We start from the raw sequence: 23,813 nt of genomic DNA on the forward strand, positions 1-23,813 counted from the left end.
ATCTCTTAAATCTGTTGGGTATAGCTGCTGTCCTTTCTGTCAGATGGCTGCATAACTGCTTTAGATAATTGATTCTACAATTTTTAAAAAGCTCCACAACTAAAGTGGTAAAAAAAGGATTAGGATTAGGAAGGCTTTTTTTTTTTTTACCAAATGCAACACTAAACACTGAAGCTACAGTGTCCCCAACATGGCCACATGCACATCAACTCCAGGAGTGGGTGGAGGGGGCGGGGGGGGAAACTCTCTAATGTTTTGAATTTGGACTGCATTACTCATTTTAAACACTGCGTGTCAGAGTTATATATCACTATTTTAATTGTGGTATGTTTCTTCGTGTGTCCTGGTGTAAAGCATCATTGGGTCCCTTGAAAGGTGTCATCAATTAAAGCTATTGTTATTATTGTTCCAACATCTAACTGTTTTAAAGACTGCAACTTTGTTCCTGACATTCCTCTTCCCAAATGGCTGCATAAGAAGAGGAGGACAATTAAAAAGTTGAATGAGAGAACATATTCTCTGCCCCTTATTATTGTAGCTTTAAAGATGTTAACCTTTGTAAGTTTCAGTGTTCTTTTTATGTCATATTTAAATCCAGTTTCCTCAATCCCTTTTACATATATGCGCTGAGATTGAGCTGTCAGTCATACTACAGTCAGCTCCCTCCTTTTCTGCTGTGAGCTTCATGAGTTCAAAGAGGAGTCTTCTGAGCAGAGATCTATGACAAATTTGATAATGGCAAATGATGGCGAGATAGCAGGGGCCACGGCAATCCTGATGTCTCAGCCGCAGTTTGTAAAACTGACAGGCTGAAATTTAAATGACAGGAGGAGAGAACGGACGACAGTGCCTGAAAAACAGCGTCCAATTTATTTGATTACAGTTTGTTCTTGTGAGGAGTTTTTCTTCCAGAGTTGTGGGATTTTTTTGGGTGCAGATCTGATCACTTTTGGCAGACATCTTAAAAAAAGCACTGCAGCCACACTTCCTATGATCTCTATATGTCTGCAATGATTATTGCAAATAACACAGAACTCCAAATTAATCATGAAATCCTGGTGAATCCAAAAGAAGCCACAGAGTCCAACACTGTCATGAGTTGTTGCCTTTCTTTCAGTGTTACGTGTAACAGTATAAACAAAAGAGTATCAACAGAAAAGAGTATAAAGCAGCTTCATGACGTACACCAAGGTCAATCTGGTTGCTCACCAGTCACAGGATATAAATGCTATCACTGTTGTCTGATAACAGAGTGAGGGGAATGACAAGCAGGAAAGAAGACACTCGTCGGATATGAACCTGCTCTGTGGACTACATCCTGTGTACATAGGGCCCTCAAACTAACCACTAGGCCACTAGTACCCTGACCCTTTTTCATTTCTGTGGTAGAAATGGACTTTTACAATATGGGGCCTAATGGGGATTGCTTATCATTTTCAGCTCAAGCCTCAAGTGGACACTCGAGGAACTAAAGTTTTCAGCTTTGGCAAACCAATCACGTTTTTTTTCTGCTTTTTGGTTTTTATTTTAACAAGAAAAGGATTGTGTTTAACTGTTGAAAATAATAAATATCAAACTGGAGGATGTGCTTTTGTTATATAAATTTAGGAATAGCTGTGAAATACCACTTTATCTCGTGGTTTTTGCTTACAGCTTTTTCTTTATTAATGTAGTTCCTGGTGTGTGTGTGTGTGTGTGTGTGGGTGTCTGGTATGTTAAACAGGAACAGATCAAATCCAGTCAGACCAGATCCGTGGGCTAATGGCACCGTTCATACTGGACAGTCAGTTAAACTGTGTGACACAGTCTCCATTTTCAAACTGTTTTATAAACTACATATTGCCATTTTCTAGTCTGGCTCCTGTATCATGAATACTTGAGCACTGAGAGAAATCATAATGGATTTTCTCTGCTAAAGAGGTGGCCATAACTTTAGGATTGTATGAAATTTTGTAATATTTTACTCCTGTTCCAAATCACAGACTGACTGAGATGACCTTTTGCATGCCTGTATGACTGCTCCATCATTTGTTTCCTATTGTGTGTATTTCTAGATTATGTCAGTTTGGAGCTGCATCCTCATCAAGTCAGGCTCTAATGAAGACAATATTCTCATCTATAGGCAGGTCAAAGGTCAGGGTTACTGAACAACAGCAGCCATGGAGATGATAGAGAGTCGGAGTCAATCATATGTTAGCCTTAGTTCAGTTCTGCTGTCAGAGCTGCCATACAGTTATTTAGTTTGCACACAACCTTCAGTCATAAGGAGATGCCAGTTAGCCTGTCTCAGTAGTGTTTGATACGATGGCTGAGACTCAGAGACAAATGGGGATGCTGAAAGATGATGGTAAGATGAGCAATAGAGAGAGTAACCAAGCAAGATGGGCGACGAAAAGCAACAATCTGACAGCATACTCCTACACCTCCAATGAACAGGATGAAGAGCTTTGAACTGAGTGCTGCTCCAGTCTGACTTTTATTATCACACAACTGAGCAATTTAACTCTTCCTGTTTATCAATTAGACCCAAACAAGGCGGAGGTGTCAGACAGGCCTGGCTTTAATTACTGACGACATTAATTCTGCAGAGAGAGCAGAGTTAGAGGAGCGAGCACAGACTGAGTCAGTGTTGTTGAACTCACTCAGCCTCTCCTCCTCAGAGACGCCGCACAAACACTCATGTGAATGTTTCCGGGTGTCGGGGTCTTAATTGGAAGTCAGTGGTGCGCATGTTTGGGTGACACTGTCAAAGCTGTTATTAATAGCTGTCACAATGTCAAGAGAGAGCTGCATAATTCTTTCATTTTTATGTTTATTTATTCAGGATCTTTGCACACATTCTTATTACCAGCTGTGGTTATTGGCATTGATAACAAAGTCTTTCTGAACGAGATACCTCTGGTATCTCGGTGGGGAATTTACAATTCCGTTGTCTCAAGTTAATGCAAAACAAAACTAAGACATGAGCTCCTTTCGCACACAAACTTCAGACATTTTCTCGATAGTTTGAGGAATTTTAGGCACTGAAATATTCTGGAATTACATATAACTGCAGAAGGCAGAAGATTATTTGCCACACTCTTAACAGCTCAAAATACTCCACTTGCACATGTGCTGGAGGAGAAGATTTCAGCTTTAGTGACTTGTTTCCTTTTTGAAGTTAAGTGTTTAGGCCTTTTTACTTTAATTGATGAGACAGGTGAAAATTGTTTTTAATTTTTTAATTGCTGATTTACAAAATTCAATTCAAGTCTGTGCGATAATACATTTGTTTGAGATCTCTACTGTATGAAAGGTGAACGTAGTGCCAGTGACGTCACCCCTTGGTTTCCTAAGAGGCATTATGATGCAGAATGTCTGTAGTCACCATGTTGGAAATGCTATCTCAATGCATTTCCAACATGGTGAGGCAAGCCTAAAGCTACAACGTGCCCACCAGTCAGTCAACTCAGCTACACCCCAAGTAAGGTAAATGTATGTAAACCGCAGCACTGTATAATCAGAACAAATTAATTGTGAACAGTTTGTGTTGGTGTTTAAAGCGGTGATTGGTTTAGGGTCAAAATACACAAGTGGTCTTTCTCCTGTAGAAATTGTTGTCTCAATAGTTTGAATGTCTAATAAAAGAACTGAGGTTGGAATTTGGTTTCTTAATGAAACGTACTCAACTATTTTGCAACTCCACAATATGACTACAGTCATATTCTTGACAGTCACGCTACCTCATCCTCACTGGATATGTCGGACTCGTTGTGCCAAACTAAGATTTGAGTTTCCGCACACATCATTACGTCTTGTATGAGAAAGTAGGCTGGTTATTCTAAGACAACGTAAGGAAGAAACAAAGAAGTGCTGTTCCTCGAGTGTGCGCTGGACGTCCCATACACATCCAATATCTTACCATCAGTTTTGTCAGCAGAAATTAACATGTTTACAAAGAAACCATTTGGTATGATTATTTAATGAGTTTTTTTGTATATGCACTATATAGGGAACTCATCATTTTCAAATGAAGCATACAAGTGATGCATAATTAGGCTCCTGACTGATCTGACTCTAAACAGTCATGTTTTGTCAGGCGGCTTAAGGCCTGTCCCAGCTTTGCCTGGCCTTCGATTAACCAAAAGTAGTGGCGTCACTCTGGATTCATGTACTGTCATCTGATGGTTTTACACACAGATAATAATCACATTCTAATGTCTCCAAGAGCAGTTTCATACTGTTGAGCTTTTTGCACATCTAATGAACCCATTTGATTGTAATCCCTTTTTTAATCAACACCTTTACCCACAGTACCAAGGAATATTCCTTAAAATGTCAAAAACCTTCAAATTGATAAGTGAGATTCTGGTTCTGAAGTAGTTTGTGAGAATAAACACTACAGCGTCTCCGGCTGCTAAAGGCGGAAGGCGCTTGATCTCATTTCAACATTTTCTGTCTGTCTGCAAAGTGCAAATTACTGTGGAGTTTCTGCTCTGTACTTTCCAGAAATCTCTCTTCTGTTTAACAGTAGGGGCAACACCATGATTGTCTCCGAGGATTCTCTGTCAGCGCAGTCTGATATCCAAGTCAACAAGAGGGGGAGCAAGAGCAGCAAAATGTACATTTATCATTATGAAAGCTAATCATTATTGCAGCGATCTTGTCGAGACTAACAGATGTGGTTTGTGTTTTCCACTACTGATTTAAAAGTCACTAAACGCACACATGCAGGCAGCAACATGCTTGTGACTCAATAGGAAGAGGACCATCAGCTATGAGCAGGATGGAAGAAAAAAAAAAGTACATGAAAGAAAAGTCGTGGTTTTAATGATTCTCTTATCTGGACACACAGAAGAATTAATAGCCGTGACATCTGAGTGAACACTCTGCGAATGACTCAGGAACACTAACTCACACTGTGTGTGTCTCTTTGTGTGCAGGTAAAGCAGACAATGGAGGAAGCTGTGACGAAGAAGTTTGTCCACGAAGACAGCAGCCACATCATCGCTCTGTGCAGTAAGAACCATTTTCTGTCAATACACGCTCACACACACTGTCTGCTTTTCTTCCTGTCCTTGTCCTGCACACACACACACACACACACACACACACACACACACACACACACACACACACACACACACACACACTTGTTGAGTTCCCCAGCAGGTGCCTGGGTACTGTGTCTCCGTCAAGGACTCTCTTTGACGTCACTGAGCTGAGGCATCAATGGAAAGTTAATAATCACAGTGGAGCTAATGGAAACCAATTTCAGAGACAGACTGTCAGGCTGTACAGAAAACAGGCTTTCTGAGCTTTCTCTGTGCGTGTGCGCCTTTGCGTGTGCATGTGTGTGTGAGTGTATGTGGAGGGGGTTGCCCCTGCTGACTGGATGCTTGGTCTTGCAGTGTGTGACTCACAGCTTCCAGTCGGTCACAGATCTAACTCTGACTTTAGCTTCAGATCAGACCAATGAATAATGACACAGCGTGTCTTGTCTGTTTTATGGGGTAAACACACGAGTGCACTGAAAAGTAACAGCGAGCAAGAGGCTTCCTAAATAGGGATTTGCACGATCAGACAACTAAATGAATAAACATTGTCACCCTCTCTTGTTGCCACCAGAATTACTAGAGTTTGTTAAATATCAATTAATAGGGCCCACAATGCAGGTTGTGTCTAAGCTGTAACACAGCCACCCACCACTAGTCAGAGCTGTGGCTCCAGTTAATAAGTTAACCAGCACTGTGGATAGATGACATCTCATAGAAACAGTGCAGCTTAACTGTAAATGTAAACCAGTCGACTGAAGAAATATGCAGCCACATTCAGAACATGTATGTGGATGTTAACCTTAGTCCACCATTGTGAATAAACACTAATGCATTCACTTGAAAATTCAATCAACAAGACTATCGTAGTATCTGCAGAACTTAAAATCTGCTTTCATTTTAAGATTTCTTGAGTATTAAATCAACTGATGGGTGTCTTTGCAACCATGAACACACTGTAAACAGGAACTAATGATAGCCAGTTAGATGTAAACGGTGGCAGGGTATTGCAGTCACATAAGAAATTAAAAACATGAGATCATTAGATGATTATCTGAGAACTACAACTTACGTTTTCATGAAGAATCTGTTCTATCTACTTTACTACTTCTTCTACGTAACATAGATGGTATTAGTGTGTTAACTTTGCCCAGGTAACTGTGGTCTTTGGTCAGTTAAAGCACAAACCCCACCCTGATATACCAGGACAACCTGTGCTTAAAGGCATGTTTTACGGGATTGCATCTGAAATGCATTCAGGCTGACTACATACTGACGTAAGACAAAAAAAGCAACTGATGAAAATACTAAATCCCCACGGTGAAAAAAAGTGCCTCACAATTCATAAGTCTGTGCTAAATTTCTCGGTAATTTAGAAAACCAGAGAAAACGTTTTCTTTTTTTATGAGCATGATTTTACATGTTTGTCTCCATGGCAGCTGGTAGCTCTGGTTAAAGAAGAAGTACATGCCTCACGAGCTGCCTAGCTGCTAGCTGTTAATGCTAACCCATGAATTTGACCTGTCACAGCAGGTAATGCACATCACTGTGAACACAGGTCACCTGTGGCTGAAGTGTGCTTCTCTTTCAGCATTCCTTTTATCTTTTCTTATTGTTGATTTTCACAAAGTGCATTATGGGAAAAAATCTCAAGAGGAATCCAGTAGTAATCCAGTAAATGCTGACTCTGGAAGTCTTCAATGAATCTTGAAGCCTATGAACTTAATTTGCCTGGTCTTCTAGTGAATGGTAGCCTTGGTGTAAATTTTACTAAGGCTGCTAATGCTTTTTGGTGCTTTGGTGATATAATCCCAGGAATTAATGATTTTTGTTGTAAAACAGATTTGTAACGTTGAGACTACGGCCTGACAGATACAGTTTTTTTTGGTGGCCAAAATCGATGTTGCTATTAGAAAGAGAAAAATAACAATATATCTTAGATCTATGTTCAATCTGTAGAAATAGATTTAGTTATACACTTGTATTACATTGATCTTTCAAAAAAAGTTATCAAACACTTGAGGAAAAGTGTAATGTAAACAAGATGTTCACTCAACATGAACTTGTGCTTGACACCGTGGAGGGTGTCGTGAGTCGTTGTAATCCACTCTGAAAAAGACAGACAGAACGAGAACTGCTAGTGGTTCCTCTTTCTATTACTTACGGGAGGTAGTAGCTCAGTCTGTTAGGACTTGGGTGGGTCATCGGACCAAGTCCCGGCACGGACCAAGTCCGGAAATTGGCCTGGTAGCTGCCAAGGTACCCTTGAACAAGGCACTGAACCCTAACCCCAACTCTTGTTTGTGCATGTGTCTGTTTCGGCCATTGTGTGCATTCATGTGAATGAAATTTTCCCTCTTGGGGTTAATAAAGACTAAATAATTGTTATTTGTTTTGATTATATTAAGGGAAAGTTATTCCAGCATGTTCTGTACAGACCAGGTGCAAATATTAAAGGACAAAGTAAATTTTTCTTAGAGAAGTCATAAGTCAAAGATAATAATGGCCGACTCTCTCCCTCATCATGGAGCGACAAGGAGGGCTTTAGGCTTCTATGATTGGATGCAATAAATGATTGAAAGCAGAGTTTGTTATCCATCATCATCACTTCATCAGACATGTCACTCAAGGACGGCAGGGAAGCGCCATCCTTCTCCGTCTGCCCAGGGAGTTGATATCTGACCTGAGAACAGAGCGGTGTGGAAATGAAGCTGTCACTCTTTGATTCAATAATAGCTTTTGAATATGACATCTGTCACCTTTAACAGTGCAGCCCCCTATCACCCTGTTGGTTTTATTGGTTTGATCGGGGTGAGTAAGAAATCTGGCAGGTCAAAAACACAGATGCTCACACAAGACTGACATGAGGGAAGGGCGGGACTTACCCTTAAAAGCTACAGTTCTGATGATCACTCTGCCAACGCCACATAGTCTGTAAAACCCTCTGCTCCTCTTACCCTACCTTTTCAAACAATCACCATGACAACAGGTATTTTACAGAGGACTTAACACCTAGTGAGAACTAGTTGTAAGATTGAAGGGATGACTTCTACCTACGTCTGAACTATCTCTGCTTGTACAACACCTTAAATGTGAGCAGAGTGTAAACTCCGTCCTCTGTTAGAATTTTCCACCTAGGCTGCGTTTAAATGGACGCACAGCTGGTGTAAGCCAGTGCTTGTGTTCAGGGCTGCATGGTGACTGACCTTGGGAAAGCTAAATCAGCTGAAATTTTCTATATGAATTCAAAATATGTAATATTTAAATATATAGATACATTTTACATAGTATCTCTGTTAATATATCAAATGTATATATTCTAACGTTACAAAAAAGCCACAATGCATCTGTATCACAGAGCTCTTAATCCTCAAGTAACTCCACTGCTTACATGGTGACTGTGCCTCCGAATCTGCTTTCTGTTTATAGAGATCGAATTGGACGTTTCTGTTTCCGTTATGTTGTTTGTATTAGGTCCCTTTCACGAGACAGATTGCTGTGGGTCGTCATACTAACCCGGCTCGGTGACCAAATGACCCCCTGAGGCAAATGACAACACAGCCCTCTTGAACCTTAGCTGTGTGCTTTGCTCTTGTATGCATATTCAACAGTGTGTGAATGTGCCTGTGCGTGTGTGCGTGCGTGCGAGAAAGAGAGTGACAGAAAGCATCGATGGTGATGATAGCTGTGTTGTCATCTTCTGCTTCACGTTATTTTCTTAGAAATGGGACAAAGTGCTTGTTATTTACTCGTAGTCGTCTGGAAAATCATTCATGTCTGCTTTCAGAGGAAGCACAGCTGACTAAATTTAGACCACTAACTAATCCCTGCGTGAGCTAAAAATTAGAACAAATAGCACAACATTGAGAAAAATAAAACGAAGATGTCAGAATCAGGACACATTTCATAGTCTTTAAATATATACTGCTGCAAAAAAAAAAAGAAATGGTTTTATTTATTTAACAGCCTTCCAGTGATATCACTTCAGGTTTTTTGGTACTGTAGCTTAAACTGGGAACTGTGTAATATCTTTCCTTTTTAAACCAAAATATTGATGCCAACTGAGGATGCCTGAAAATAATCACAGTAACATTGATATAAATCTGCATCTTGTAACTTGTTGCACCCAAATGACAACTTTCTATTCCCACTACTTACTTTCTCCTGCTGAGAGAAGTTAAGCAACACTTTGACAGCTTGCTGTCATCAGAGGAAGATCGCCTGCTAGAAAATGAATAATGAATGGTCTGCAGTGTTCAGGCAGCTGAAAATTAGGATGTGTTACAAGTTTCTTTAGTTGTATGTTTAGTGCAGGCCGTTTTAAATGACTTATCATGGATGAAGATAGCACTGTGAATGCCACAGTTGAGCTCCTTCATGTAAATGTGAGCATGCAGGCTCACATCTTGACGTCACTGTGCCGTGGCGAACATCAGCCTCTGAGCTCCTTAAGGTGTAAAAGGTAAAGGTCAGATGCTAATGATAAGCAGTGATGTCATTGCAGGAGTGAGTCACAGCTGGTCCACTCTCACTGCTAACACCTGTTCATTGTGCTGCTTCTTTTGCTAATGAGAGCCAAATTAACTCCAGTGTTTCATTAGTGGAGAGGCACTGCTGCACGGTGGACTGAAGGAGGGATTTAACTCAATTATTTCATTAAACTTTCACATATAGGCTTTGTGTCTGCAGCCGGACTTAATGCAAAAACTCTTTATTACCAGTTAACGCTTTCAAGACATCTCTTCACTCGAGCACATTTCCATAATTTCTGCTATGTTTGTTTTTGTTTGACAAGGTTACAGGAACAAAGATGATACAACTCCAACTTTTGAGCTTTTCTCTTATTAAAGATTAGATCAAAATAACTAGTCCTTAGGCAGAGTTACAACAGCTAATCGTATGCAGGACCTATTCCAACTGAGTGGCAAACTCTGGTGCGGCAGAATGAAGCCAATGCTAAGGTGTAAAAACTACAGTCTCCTAATTTCCACATAGCATGAGCCATGTTCCGTCAGCGCCACGGTTTACTCTGTTGGGCGGCACACACACTGGTCCGTTTCTGGAATGAAAGTGCAGCTTAGTGCAGCTATGTTGCACGCACATCTAAGGAGAACAACAAGATCACCCAGGAATTTGATTTTTCATCCTTATAAGTTTCAGATATCGTTATTATAAGATCCAAGATCCATCAGAGCTTTTCCCCACGAGCTGACTTAGCAGACACAAGCTCAAACCTCGGTCTGCAGAGGAACATCTGACTTCAGACTTCCTACAAGTTCACCATTGCGAACCAATCAGGATACATAACATTTAGCTTTTTCCAAAAGTAATTGAAGACCCCATTATCTCTCCTCTCTTCGATCTATAACTTGTGTTGACAGTTTGGAGTGAAAAGTAAGCGGTGAAAGAAGTGGGCCAGAGTTAGAGGTTGTGCAGGAAATTGTCCGTCCTAGCTGAAGGTTTACATTTAACTTCATATTTGCGACTCAATAGGCGATCTCTATGTGGACCTATACCTCCCGGCATTTTTTTATGTCAGTGAAGTTAAACAGCATCTTTTTAGAGCCTCATAAACCTTCTAAAACACCTAATAGGATCTTTTGTGGCTTCATGAATCTCTCTGCATCCATGAAACCAGGTGTCGAGTGTGAATGAACAACATAGAAATTAAAATAAGATCCTCTCTCATCATGCTGGCTCTTCTTCCGGTTCTGACATTATTAAAAACGAGCCAGTTTGCTTGGACAGTCAGTAAGATGTGAGTGGGCGATGGTGGCACCCCAGTTAAAGACAGGAACCTGCAGGATGTTTGTTGGCTTGTCTCTCTGCGTGGTTGGACTCTGCTGTTGTGTAACTATGTCCATGTGTAGGAGTCTGAAACTTCTCCACAACATTTAAACTGATCACATAACTCACCCTCATTAGCCACCATGGGGGAGTCAAGTTGTGTAACATAAGACTTTTTTTTGTGTGCATTTACTGTGCTCAATATATAGCTATATAGCTTTATGTGTGAGAGACTAAAAAGCTAGGTAAAAGAAAATCTTCAGTGTGTAACTGTGTCCCAAACGATAGTCTGCCCTGCATCAACCAGTGCACGTGTTATTTATAGAGCACCTAAAAATACTGTTGTCAAAAATTCTGCCCTCACCTTCAATGGCTCCATTTTTCCTTCATGCCAAGACAAAAAAAGAAGAAATAAAATATTCAAGTAGAAGAGTCATCCATCTGTTGACTCAAACTGCCCTGGAAATATTCAGTCTTTAATTAACGGTACAGCCTGTAATTAAAGGACTAATGGGTAATTATAGCCAAAGCCCATTAAGTTGTCATTATGTCATAGCTTCAGAGAAGCCTGACGAGGAAGACATTTTTACAGTCTCCATCTTAGGAAGCAGAAAAAAAGCTATAGTTTAAAAAAGAACAACGTGAAGAAGAAACTAAATAAATAAGATGTATAAACAGTGGACCTAAAATGCTGAGAGTGCCTGGCTGATCAAAGACGTTCAGTGCTGCAGGCCCTGCCCAAGCAAGGGTAGGTCAATGACCCCAGGACTAAATTGAGACCCTTGTTCCTGTGGTCAACGACACAAAGTTCCCGTGCTTGAAAGGACGTGCTATAGACTTTGTGAGAGGGGGAAAAAAAGATGCTGACAGCACTATTTGACAAAGGGACTGAAGCATGATAATTCTCTCCTGTTTATAATGATAATAACTCATAAAGCACCTTTAAAAGGTTTAAAAAGTGTTTTGCCATACATGCAAATAGCATACGAAAAAAGTTTTAAGAACCTAGGTCAGTGTGTTATGATTTTAAGAATTAATATTTACATTATATTTTTTAATTTCTCATCATCACATTTTGGTCTTTGGTAGAAAATGTAGACATCCCACCTGTCAGTCTGTGAATGTCTCTGTTGCTGTTATTCCTGTGGGCATGGAGCGGGACTAAGAGACGTAAAAGGAGATGAAAAAAGGGGTGATAATTGATCTTAGTGATTGAGGGCTAGAAGGAGGACATCATTTGATTAACTGGGAAAGTACGGAGGAGTCAGGCGGAGGGGACGGAGAGATTGGTGAGTAAGAGAGGAAGGGAAGGCCTGCGGCAGCTAATGGGCTCATTAGAAGGCTCGTGGTCGTGTAATGACCTGCCATAGAACTGACATCTGCTGGGGCTGCCGATATGTAGACGGATGAACGGACTGAAATAGAAAAATTAAATAAGACAGAGATAGTGGAGGACAGTGATAAAAGACAAAAGAAGAGAGATTTAACCAGTGGGAAAAAATGAAAGGGCAAATTACCATGCTCGTATTGATCCTGCGTGGTTGTTAGATTGTGACAAAAGTTGTCAGTCGTGAAACAATTCACACTAAGGTAACATATATTCTTTATTTCATCATGATTATGTTTTTTTTTTTTTTTAAAGGATTTTGAATATATTAGCTTTGGAATTATGTAGATGATACTTGTTCAGCACTGACAATATTTTACAGACTTAAAGATAAAGAAGATAAAATATAAAATAATTTGCAGAAAATGTGTCAATGGCAGAAATTGAACACCAACAAGGTGAGTAGGACCCAGGCCCTGTGCAGAGGAGGTCTAGTCCCACCCTAAAGGAGGTTACTGTGGGATAACACTTACTTTAAATCATGTAACTTATTACAGCTACCTCACTCAGGAAATCAAGACGTCAATTAGGAAATAATATTATTGATTAAAGCAGTGGTTCCCAACCTTTTCCACCTTGCAGCTCCAGCCACCAACACAGCATCTGTAACATGTTGAAACACTTTCAGTCTTACCGTTTTTAAGGAGCTGTCCGCGCACACACACACACACACACACACACAAACACACACACACACACACACACACACACACAATTTACACAAAATTTATTAAGCTTTTCATTCGTCTGTCTTAAAAGGGGTTCACACTACAGGATTTCAGGCCCGATGTTCCCCTTCCGACAGAAGTCACGATTATTTGATGGCTCCAAAGAAGACTTTGTCAGATTCTCCTTTGTTGCGAGGTGTGTTAGCAGTCATTATTACCCTCCGCTCTCTGCTCTAAAGATGCCACCTAGATTTCACCCTAGAGGTCGCCCGAGCACGGACTGTGTGCACTGTAACGTGGAACCGAATGCTAGCCAAATCAGGAAGCAAGCTAACTGAAGCAAGAAGCACAATGTAACCATGGCAACAGCAGCACACGTGATGCTATACCTAGGTGGACCAGGACCAAGGTGTTGATTGATAGCAACAACATGAGTATTTATACAACATGTCCAGTAAAACAAACCACAATCGAAGTGACAAGGACAGGAGTTGGACTGAAATTGCGACTGTGATGGATGTACCAGCTAACAGCGAGCTACATGATGCATATCTGGCCTCAACCTTGTACTTCTCTGTCGAAAGCCATTTTCTTCTTTGCCTTTTATGCCTAAAATAAAATCCTTCTTCACAGTGGTTTGCACACCACCTTCAGACAGATAATGCTTTTTATACCCCAGATAACATACCTGAAATGAAAGTGGAAGTTTGACCCCAGATACTTGTTCCATATATGTATTTAGTTCCAGTCAGCAAAGAGTTATTAATTAACAGTCAGCCCCCAGAATAAAGTGAAAGTGATTGATGCTGAGCTGAAAGCAGTGAGGGCCGTCCAGGCGACACTTCAGAGCCAAAGCAGAGTCGTGACTGGAGAAACTCCGCTCTGCATAACGCCTTTAGCGCCGCGCTCATCACAATGCAAATACTGCAGCTGCTCTTTCACACACATACAAAGCAGTCCAAGCAGCTTTGTTGGCCTGAAAGACAGACACAAATCCTGATGAGCATTTTGTCTGCCTGACCAAGGTTTTCAAAACTGTGCATTTATGTTTCTGTTGAATGAAAGAAAATAAAATCATACATGAGTAGATTAGAGGTTTACTGAAAGTCAATAGATAATCATGGCTAATGTTTGAATTCAATTAGTTTGTATTTCAATTTGTGTAATGCAGACTTTGAGTTGTGTAATGATTCTGTACCGTCTAAAAACTAAGGGTGTCTCATTTCCTGTTTGGATACAAACATGCTTTTATTTCAATACAGCTATTGATTATGTGCAAACTGGCGTCTGCCTCTTTTTTTAAGTAAAATGTCCAAAGGTTATTGATAACACAGTTTTATTTGGATCAGCTTTTGATAACACGTAACGCTTATTTATAGATTAAAACACTGAGAAGTAATAGCAGTGGGACATCTAAATGTTAACCAGTTGACATAAATATAAAAGGTGATTTTCTTGTAAACACAGCACAGAAAGCGGGCGTCAAAGCCTGAGCGGTAACATCAGCCAGAAAGCATTAGTCTCACAGTTTTACTTCAACCGATACCTTCCGATAACCCTATGGAGACATGAAAGGTGGCTGCCAAACTTTTTCTTCTTCACACAGAGAGCAGGGGAGAGGTTTCACTTCTTAAAGCGCTCCTGCAGAATAATCCAATTCTCTGCCGACCTTCCAAAAGCCCCGAAAACTCAGACTAAATATTCCCCTTCAAGCAGAGTCTGCTTGGATGAACCCACAAGCAGGCATGTGGATTGATTTGAACACTTTAGGCCTGCTTCTATTTTCATGGTCAGAAACACTGCCAGTAATCCGCATTCACCGCAAGGTAACTCATAAACCAACTAACCTATAGACTGTCAGCATGCCTGTTGTTTACAAAATGTACACTTGGTGAGCTCTGTGATGTACCATCTAGAGGTATACTCACATGTAGTGCACAGCCAAGTATGTGAAAAAATACACAGTCAATTAATAACATTAAAGAGTATAGTGTTTCTCCTGGCTTTGTGTTATGGTAGCAGATTAGACACTGACATGTCTTGTGTGAGTGATTCAACCGGCTGAAGCTGAATGGAAGCTTTAAGATGACAGTACAGGCAAGGGTTTATCATTTACTACTTCCATCTGTCACTTCTCTCTCTCTCTCTTACTCTCTTCACGCTTCCCCTCTGAGTTAATAGAGAATGACAGGAATCTGTGGTCTAAGGAGACTGTAGTGAAGCGTCAGGTGTTCCACTGATGAGGGAAACTGTCTCCATGGCAGCCCCGTCACACACAGATTAATGTTTGCACCTTGTGTGAGAAAATACAACTCACAGAAATAGATTCAGACACACACACACACACACACACACACACACACACACTTATAGCTGCATAGACGAGCTTTGTCTCTTCTTGTAGCTTTTTTGATGATCATTTAAGCAGATAATTTATGTGCTGTGGCGTTGTGATGTAACGCCTTCTGCACTGCAAAGTTTTAGCTGTGAAAATCCTGCATTCAACTGCATTAAAGGTAATTCCTTATTTTCTGAAACCACTAGTGAAGAATATTTTATGCATTTTAGAGGTTTGAATGACTCTGGAAATCTCCTCAACCGATTCCATTGCGTGGCTGTAACTTCATCATTAAACCGAATTTTAAAAAAACTCATTAAGCAGCACTGACAGGTTCAGATTGTGATTCTAATTGTGCATGCAGCCAGGAGTTCTTTACATGCTGTCACTGCACTGACTTGTAGTTAGTCTAACACTCCTCTTTGCTTCCTTTCATATGCATCAACACTGAAACTAAACACTACAGCTTTTGTCGAACACAGTCGTGCCACAGAGAGCAGCACACGGGGTGAAGGCTGAATGAAAAACACAGTCTGTAATCAAGTTTACGATTGGTTTTATATAAGTGTGTCAGAAAATGTAGCTCAAGGCACAGCATGGTTACAATTTTGCAGATAAAAATGAATCACAGTGTTGTTTGCGTTCAGCTTTGGTAACCTGATAACCTTGAATAAGCTGAGTAAATACACACTTTTTCCCCTGTGAGAAATGATAGATGCTTTTTTTTCTTCATAATGTAATGGGCATAATAATGTGTGCATTTTCCTATTCATTTGCAAGTTTTAAAAGAAAGCTTTGAGTCTTGCAGGAACATTTTTGCAGACAGGGAGATCTGTACCATTTATCTGGGGTTAATTACTGTCTGTCGTACATTTGAATTTCTCTCTCTCTCTCTCTCTCTTCCAGCCTTCTGTTTGTCTGAGAACTTGTTCAGGAGATGACTTTTTAATTGCTGCTGTTGTGGGTGGTTGTGACTCGGTGTGTTTGCAGACGGCAGTTCTCCAGGTTATAAATGAAGTTAAAATTGTTTGCTGTCTTTGGTTGCTTAAGTTTACAGTACATCATCAATGGTTCTAGCTCATCGTCTCTCATCCGGAAGGTCGAGGGTTTGTTCCCCAGCTCCTGTAGCAACATGTCCGATGTGACCTTGCACGGTAATGGCCAATTCCAACCTTTTAGGGCAGGTATGCATGGCACCCCAACAGAAAGGTAGGAAAAATGCAGGACTTTACAGAGTGGTTATTTTGGTACCATTCCCAACATTTGACAGTGTAAATGCTACTCCATCAGACAAAATTAGATTTAGACTTCTCACTCTTCCATTTGTTATGTTTATAAAAATCAGTTTGTTGTTTTTTTTGTTGAAAGTTGCTCAACACTGAAGCTCCTTGGTAGGGAGGGTATCGTTTTTAATCGATATTGATGCCCTTATTGAGACTGCTAAATTCAAGTCTTTATTAATGCTGCTATCAGTACTTTTATAGTAAACTCCAAGCAAATGTATTATTTAATCAAGTTTCTTGTTGAGATCTGGTTGTACTTTTTCTTGACTTCACATTTGAACACATCATGATGACACTTTTATCTTTGCCTAATAGATAGATAGATAGATAGATAGATACTTTATTGATCCCGAGGGAAATTCAAGAGATATAATAGAGATATAACTAGCTTGATAGCAGTAGCCATAAACTCTGTTTTTCTTTTTTTGGAAAAAAAGCAGAGTCAGGTCCTTTATGGAACCAGGTTGTGATTCTGTTGTCTTGCTGCAGCCCACAGGAGGTCTAAAATCAAAGATAGAATAACAAAGGACAACGCAACAAAGCAAATACTGATATTTTCCCACAGTGTTTTTAATCGGTTATAGAGCAGAGTATTGTGTATAACAGCAGTGATGCAGTGATTAATTCAAACCGCCCACTCTCTATTGAATGAGCCTGCAGACATATTAAAAGCAGACTTTGAGTTAACAAAGGGAAACAGTACATTAGCATTAATGCCTGTTCGATTTGAACTGGTTTGTTATGAGCTGTGTGCCTCTGCGACTGCACGGCTCAGATTTGTTTCAGCTTTAATGAGGAACACTTCTCACATCATCACAGCTCATCAGACTTTTATTGATCTCGGAGCTTTAAAGCAGATTTAATCAGGTGTGTTTGCTGGAGTGTAATAATGCTGTAAGGGCTTTGTTACTGCAACAAATCCTAGCACAAGGCTTCAGTCTTTGGAGGAATGGAATAAACCAAAACATGTATTTCTTCACAGATGCAACTTGAGGTGGAATTTTCTTTGCTTTTGATCTGAACACTCAGTCACTTCTCAAGTTGTTAATTGAACTGTAAAAACACAATGCACTCACTGCTTACTGTATTATGAATATATAGTTTTTATGTTTCAATCACGTTGTTTTCAGAACAGAGTGATCAGAACAGAAAACCAATGTTTTCAACCCCGTCCTATTGTCCTTCAGTCTAAAGTCCACGTCTGTGGTCTCAGGTCAACTCTGCACACAAGGTGATTAAATATTGATTCAGTCAGTCAGACCATCACCTCTTCAGCTGCTCATCAAATATATAAGAGTAGAAAAAAACATGCACACAGGTTTATCTCCTCCGGCTGATGGGACTTCAGGGGCTTGAACACCCGGAGCCAATGGAAATCAATGTCTGAGCACTGCAGAGCACGGATGGGAGAACTTTATCTCACTGTCACAGAGTGTTAGACACACACAAACACACAAACAGACCGCTAAAGGACAATGCTAACCATTACGCACGTTTTAAGCATTTATAGCTGACTTCACCGTGCAGCTAAAAATGTGCAAAAACAATGCACAGTCAGACTGTCTCTCCCTTCTTTTTGCAGAAAATGAAACACAAGGGAAAGTGTTTATTTTTTAGCATAGACTTGTGCTTGATTTCGTGCTGTTCCAGAGCATAGATACTGTATGTTTTATCGTCGACAGTTGACAATCATGTCTCTACCATTTGAACTAAAAAAAAAACATAAATGTAGTGAATGTTGAACGTTTCTTGAAATAATTCTGCTCTGACGAAGAGGCCCCGGCACACGAAGGGAAATAATCTGTAGACTGAATATTACAGTACACATCATTTATTTTGTCGCTGCTAAAATGGAGAGACAAATGTTTGAATAGCTGTCTGTACTATTTACTGTTGTAAGGGGCAAACAGTTGTAAAAGCCACTGATGGCTTAGAGGCTGAACGTGGTTATTGTTTGTGGAACTCCTCTGCAGACATCAGTGTTTGTCCCTTGCTCAGTGCATTTGAGATCACTTCTCTAAGTGTAAATCTGACATACTGTACCTCACTTCACCAGTTGAGCTCAGACTTTTCCTTGAAAAACAGAACAGACAAGACAGACCCGGAAAAACAATAGAGATGTAAATGTGTCTATAATGCACCTTTTAATTAACCATAGGAAAGGGAGAGGTTGTTGCGCTAATGAAATAATTTCATTCAGTTCAGCCCTCCTCAAACACGATTTCTCAAACAGGGTTGCAGTTGGTGAGGGGCTCCTTCAGGGAGGAGACTCGGAGAGAGCGAGAGGTTGTGAGAATGCTCGCTCTCACCTCTCCCCCGATGGTTTTAATCCCACCATCCTCCTCTCATTTATTTCTTCTTCTTCTCTGCTGGCAGCCGGGTGCAACCTCTCTCACTCCCACGCAAAACAACACAGACTCTCTCCTCTCCACAGTGATGGAAACACCATGAGAAGCAAAGCATTTTAGAAACAGCCCCTGAAAAAAGACCAGTGGTAGTGGCCTTGTCTCGGTCTGATCTCGGGATGTCTTGATCTCGGTTGAGGTCATATCAACATCCAGTAATTCACCAGATCTGACAAGAATAAAAGAAGTAAGAATATCAGGATGTCTGAGTTAAAGGTGAGCAAGTTTCAGAAAATCTGAACATGTCGAATAGACCGACTTTAAAGAGCAGGACTTTTTGCTTCTTATTTGAAGATGCTGAACGAATAGGAGAGTAATCGGCTTTACACAGCTGATAATTATGTCTCTCCATTCAGAAAAGAACGTTTACAAATCCATCAGCATGCATACAGGAGGACAACCTGCTGATAGGAGCTCTAATCCAAAAGGTAACAGGCGTTGATTAAGCTGTTTCCCCATCCACATACAAAACAACGTCTTTCATTATGAAGCCCTTTTTAAGCTTCACTCCTGTACAACCGCTATGCTTCTCAAATCAGTGAAAAGAAAGAAATCAGGAAGTCGGAGGGATTTAGTTTCCATGTTGTGTCTGTCGGAGAAGAGATTTGATTCTTGCAGGAAAGAACCAGAGCAGCTTTAAGATGTATCGAGCAGTTCATTTTCTTCTAATAAAAGAGGCTCATTGTCTATAAATATGACATTTGCAGAGCCTGTTCTACTCAGTTGTTAGTAAAAATGTGTTCATTACAATTCACCTCATTTACTAATTATTATTATTAAGATGCAGCTTCTTTCCCGAATGTCATTCCCCACTCTCTCTCTCTCTGATTTTTGACTCTATCCACTGTCCTATCTTTATAAGAAAGGCATGAAATAAATATATATTTAAAAAATAAAAGCCTTCGTGGACTGCGAGAAAAAATAGGGCAAAAACTAAAATGTGATCAGAGAATAACTTTTAATAAAAGAGTACTCTGTGCATAGCTGATACGCTGTGCATAGTTGCAGGAACATACCATGAAAAAGCTCCAGGCAACACATGTTGTTCACTCACAGTAAACTAGAGTAAAGTTAATTTTCTAGTGTGTAACAGATTTTTTATTTATTTTTCACAACTTTTTAGGTGTATCGCCGCCTTTCTACTTATCTCTTGCATTATGACTGTCCAGATTTTAGGCTTTAAAGCATTTGGAGCTACTTTTACAGAAGATATCTCAATGAGTAAAAATGTTGAATCATCCGGATGCATTCTGTTTCAAGATTTTGTCCCCAAAAAACTGTGTTGCAGGTTCTTGTAAACAGTAGCAACAGCATGCCTCCATCCTCAGTGCTGAATCAGCTCCGTCTGTCTCTGACAATCTCCATGATTAAAGCTCCACTTCACTCATAATGAGCACATCTGTCTTCTGGCAGGGGCAGCATTGATTCTGTGTAATGTGACACGATTAAGAGAAGAACAGCTGTGAGAAATGCCAGCCCTCTGCTGCTGCTGTGGCGCCGCTGGAGGCTGCTGGTGGTGGATGTGAAGTGGAGAATCATCAGACAGCGAATAGATCACAGCGGCTTTTCACTTTTAGTCACACTTGCAAAGACAGAAATCCACAGACGGTGAAATAGCCTCAGTTTTGACAATGACGACTCTATGCACATATGGAGCTTTTTAACTCTCTTCATTATTGAAAGTTTATCATTCATAAGAAGGCTTGGCTGATTGTTTGCTTGTTCAAATCCTTGATTTCAAGCTGGCGGGGAATCATGGGAGTTCTCTCTCTCTCTTCAGTTTTGCCGCCGAACTTTTCAAACCAAAGCAAAAATTTTCAAGACACACAGTTGAAGGGGAGCCACATCAATGGTCGGTCAAATGTGTTGAGTTTTTAAAAACTCTATTATGTCTCCAGGGGGAGCTGTGTGAAGTCTGAGAAATGTCCTTGAGGGACATCAGTCACTGTTAGCACAGAAGAAGTTTGAAAATGACAAAAATTGAGAGTGAAAGAAAAAAAGAGAGCTTTAAAGTCAACCTTTTTCAGTCGGAAGAGTACTGGGACTAAAATACGTCGATCCCAAGATCTTTTTTTTCTGTCTTTTCTAAAATTCAGAACTGGAGGAAAAGGTGTTTAATGTTTGTTGCTTCTTATATCTGGAAAAAATTACAAAGAGCTGAAACGAGCTGCTCTCTTTGGATTCTCCTGAGAGGATGTTTAATGACTTGGAGGCAGACACGTGTGGCTGTAGATGTTCTCCCTGATGTGTGTGTGGATGATCTTGACAAACACTTGCTGTGTGTGTGTGTGTGTGTGTGTGTGTGTGTGTGTGTGTGTGTGTGTGTGTGTGTGTGTGTGTGTGTGTGTGTGTGTGTGTGTGTGTGTGTGTGTGTGTGTGTGTGTGTGTGTGTGTGTGTGTGTGTGTGTGTGTGTGTGTGTGTGTGTGTGTGTGTGTGTGTGCAAATGGCAAATTTGCCATTTGCCAAGAGATATTTAATCTTAATGAGTTTATTTCCATGTTATTTAGTTAGTTATTTTTAAGACCTCTTGACTGTGGTGCCCCATCTGTGCTGCAAGCTGTAGACGTATTATCAGACTTTATTTTTGTCCTGTTTCTATTATTAAGAGACTGAGAGAAAAAGTTTGAAGGTTGGAAATTATACCTGAATGCATAATGAATGGATCCATTTTGTCTGCAAAAGTCTAATGTTGTTCCTCTCTTGGATTATATAACAGAAAAGAAAAATAATTTTTGCAGCCCAGCAGACCAAAATGTGTTTGTACTGTAGGGAAGGCTCTTTCCAGGCTCGGCCACATGCTGTTTTCATCTTTCAACCAAAACCACAAATAGAACATAAAAATGTTTCATCACTTCACAGTCTGGCCTTTGATGGTGTTTCCCTAATAAAACAAACAATGAAAATCTCTGTGTGAAGATAGGAGGAGAGAAAGCATGGACGGAGAGAAGGAGGTGTAAGAAGTGACGAGGTGAACAGAGGAAGTGCGACAGCGTGGAGGAAGAGGTGTAAAGTTAAAGGTGTAAATCACGAGGCAGTACGCAATGAGTCGGGACGTTTGCATGCAGTTAGAAAAGTGGACTTATTGTTTTGCTCTGACTAAAACATTTGAATCCAGCTGAAGTCAAATTTCTCAAAGTCGGACGAACACAATGCTGTTGGAAATCAATCCAGTCTTGCGCCTCAATTTGACCCAAACTGGCCTAAACGTTCTGAGCATGTTCCACAGTTCCTCCACTGAACTTTGACCCTGAAGTCGAACTGCCTGAGTGTGGAGAAAAGCAGACAACATGCTGTCACCTCCCTTCAGACATCACCATATGATCGAATAATAGTGTGCATTTATTCCATTTCCCAAAACATGGCAGAGGCAGGCTTTATGACCGATCCTGCAACCAGCCAGTAGGGGGAGCTCCGCATTATTTTGGTTTTGGCTTTATCGCCCATCTCCCTTTTACACCCTTCATTCCCTGCACCTAACTTCCTATATTCTGAATCAATTATAATAAGATTTCCCCTGAACCCACCAGTCTGTCTTTAATCCGCCGTCTCAAGTGTCGGTCTTAGTCATAGCAGTCGCAGCATCTCCTCAAACAGCTGAGGCTGCAGCTCAGAGCAGTGCAGAGCGCTGAGGCTAAACTGGTTAATGCTCTGCACACATCTGCTACTGCAACACTTCATTCCCAATGGCAACCAAAAGCAGATGCAGATAGGTCACCATGGCAACCTGGCTGACCCTTTGCCTTGACCATCTCTACTCCCTCCCTTTTTCCTTTCAACATCCTCCTATCCCATGCAGGAGAGGAGAAAAAGGTGTCAGAGGCAGAAACCCCCTCAAGAGGCCGAGTCATTTTACCTGACCTGATTCCTCAGACTCTGATCCTCCACGCAGGTGTAACACACACACACCCCTTCTTTCCCTGTGTGAGGCTGATACTGGGGAGTGTTGGCCTGCAAACACTCCAGTTGTCATTTTTGTCTTTGCCGGAACAGTCTTAAATATCTGCAAAATGCAAGTATCAAACATGGGCTCCATGGCTCATTGTGCATATCCTTCCCTTTGACTGTCAGGAGATGAATGAACAGCCATCTTCCCATCTGAATGATTTTCCAGCTGTCATCCTTGTTGACAAACATCAGTCACTGGTTACTGAAAGCTTTGCTCCTTTTAAGCCGCCTTTAATACAATCAGTGACACATTGTATGACTCCGGAAAGCTGTTCATCAAAGCTGCACTGGATGTTGAGAATGAATCACAGCGCAAACTTAGAGATTGTGTAATCTTTCCTGATTGCCAGTACAGATGAAGCTTGTAAAATGTAAACCTCCAGCAGGAAAGTATGAAGCTGTTTCTGTTTGTTAAAATAAATCTAAAACCAAAACTGAAATCTTTAGAACCATTAAATTGTGTTGAGTGATCTGGACGTTGATCTTGTAAAGGGGCTTTCAGATACCTTTCTGCACTCTATCCTCTCTCCATTTTCAAAAAGCATCTTTAATACTTATCCTGGTTTGACCAAGTTTCTGCTTGGGCATCTGAGGGGAGTCCATCATGGCTGTGTGAGGGTGCCTTAAAACCACCTACCCTCTCTGGTCAAAACAGAAACTAACCAATCTGAGCCAGAATCTAAACTTAGATAGAGAACATACTGGATGCTGTGTTGTCAGAGAAGCCAGCATTCGACAAAGCATGTTTCCTTAATGTCTTACAATGTATTAAGTTCATTTTATGTTTTCATTCAGTAGATATCTTAAATGTTGGACCTTTAAGCTAGGAACAATAATTAAACGTGTTTCATCTGTATTTGCGTTTGGATTTCGCCTCTGTCTTTAGATTCTTCTTCTGTTTTGTTTTTTTGTGTGATAAATGTCTCACCGAGACAACAGGACTTTTTTCCGGGCATGTTTCGCTTA

General features: G+C 40.5%; 1 protein-coding gene across 3 annotated transcripts in view; it reads left to right on the forward strand.

Moving 5' to 3' along the window:
• Positions 1–23,813, forward strand: part of sgsm2 (small G protein signaling modulator 2) — a 62,792-nt gene that overhangs the window by 5,124 nt on the left and 33,855 nt on the right. For all 3 annotated transcript variants that reach the window (XM_079354421.1, XM_079354423.1, XM_079354422.1), the window contains exon 2: positions 4,923–4,998. In XM_079354421.1, coding sequence (XP_079210547.1) covers positions 4,923–4,998 — 76 coding nt within the window. The remainder of the gene's footprint in view (positions 1–4,922; positions 4,999–23,813) is intronic.

This window comes from Symphodus melops (genome assembly GCF_947650265.1).
Source record: "Symphodus melops genome assembly, chromosome: 10".
Classification (NCBI taxonomy): Eukaryota; Metazoa; Chordata; class Actinopteri; order Labriformes; family Labridae; genus Symphodus; species Symphodus melops.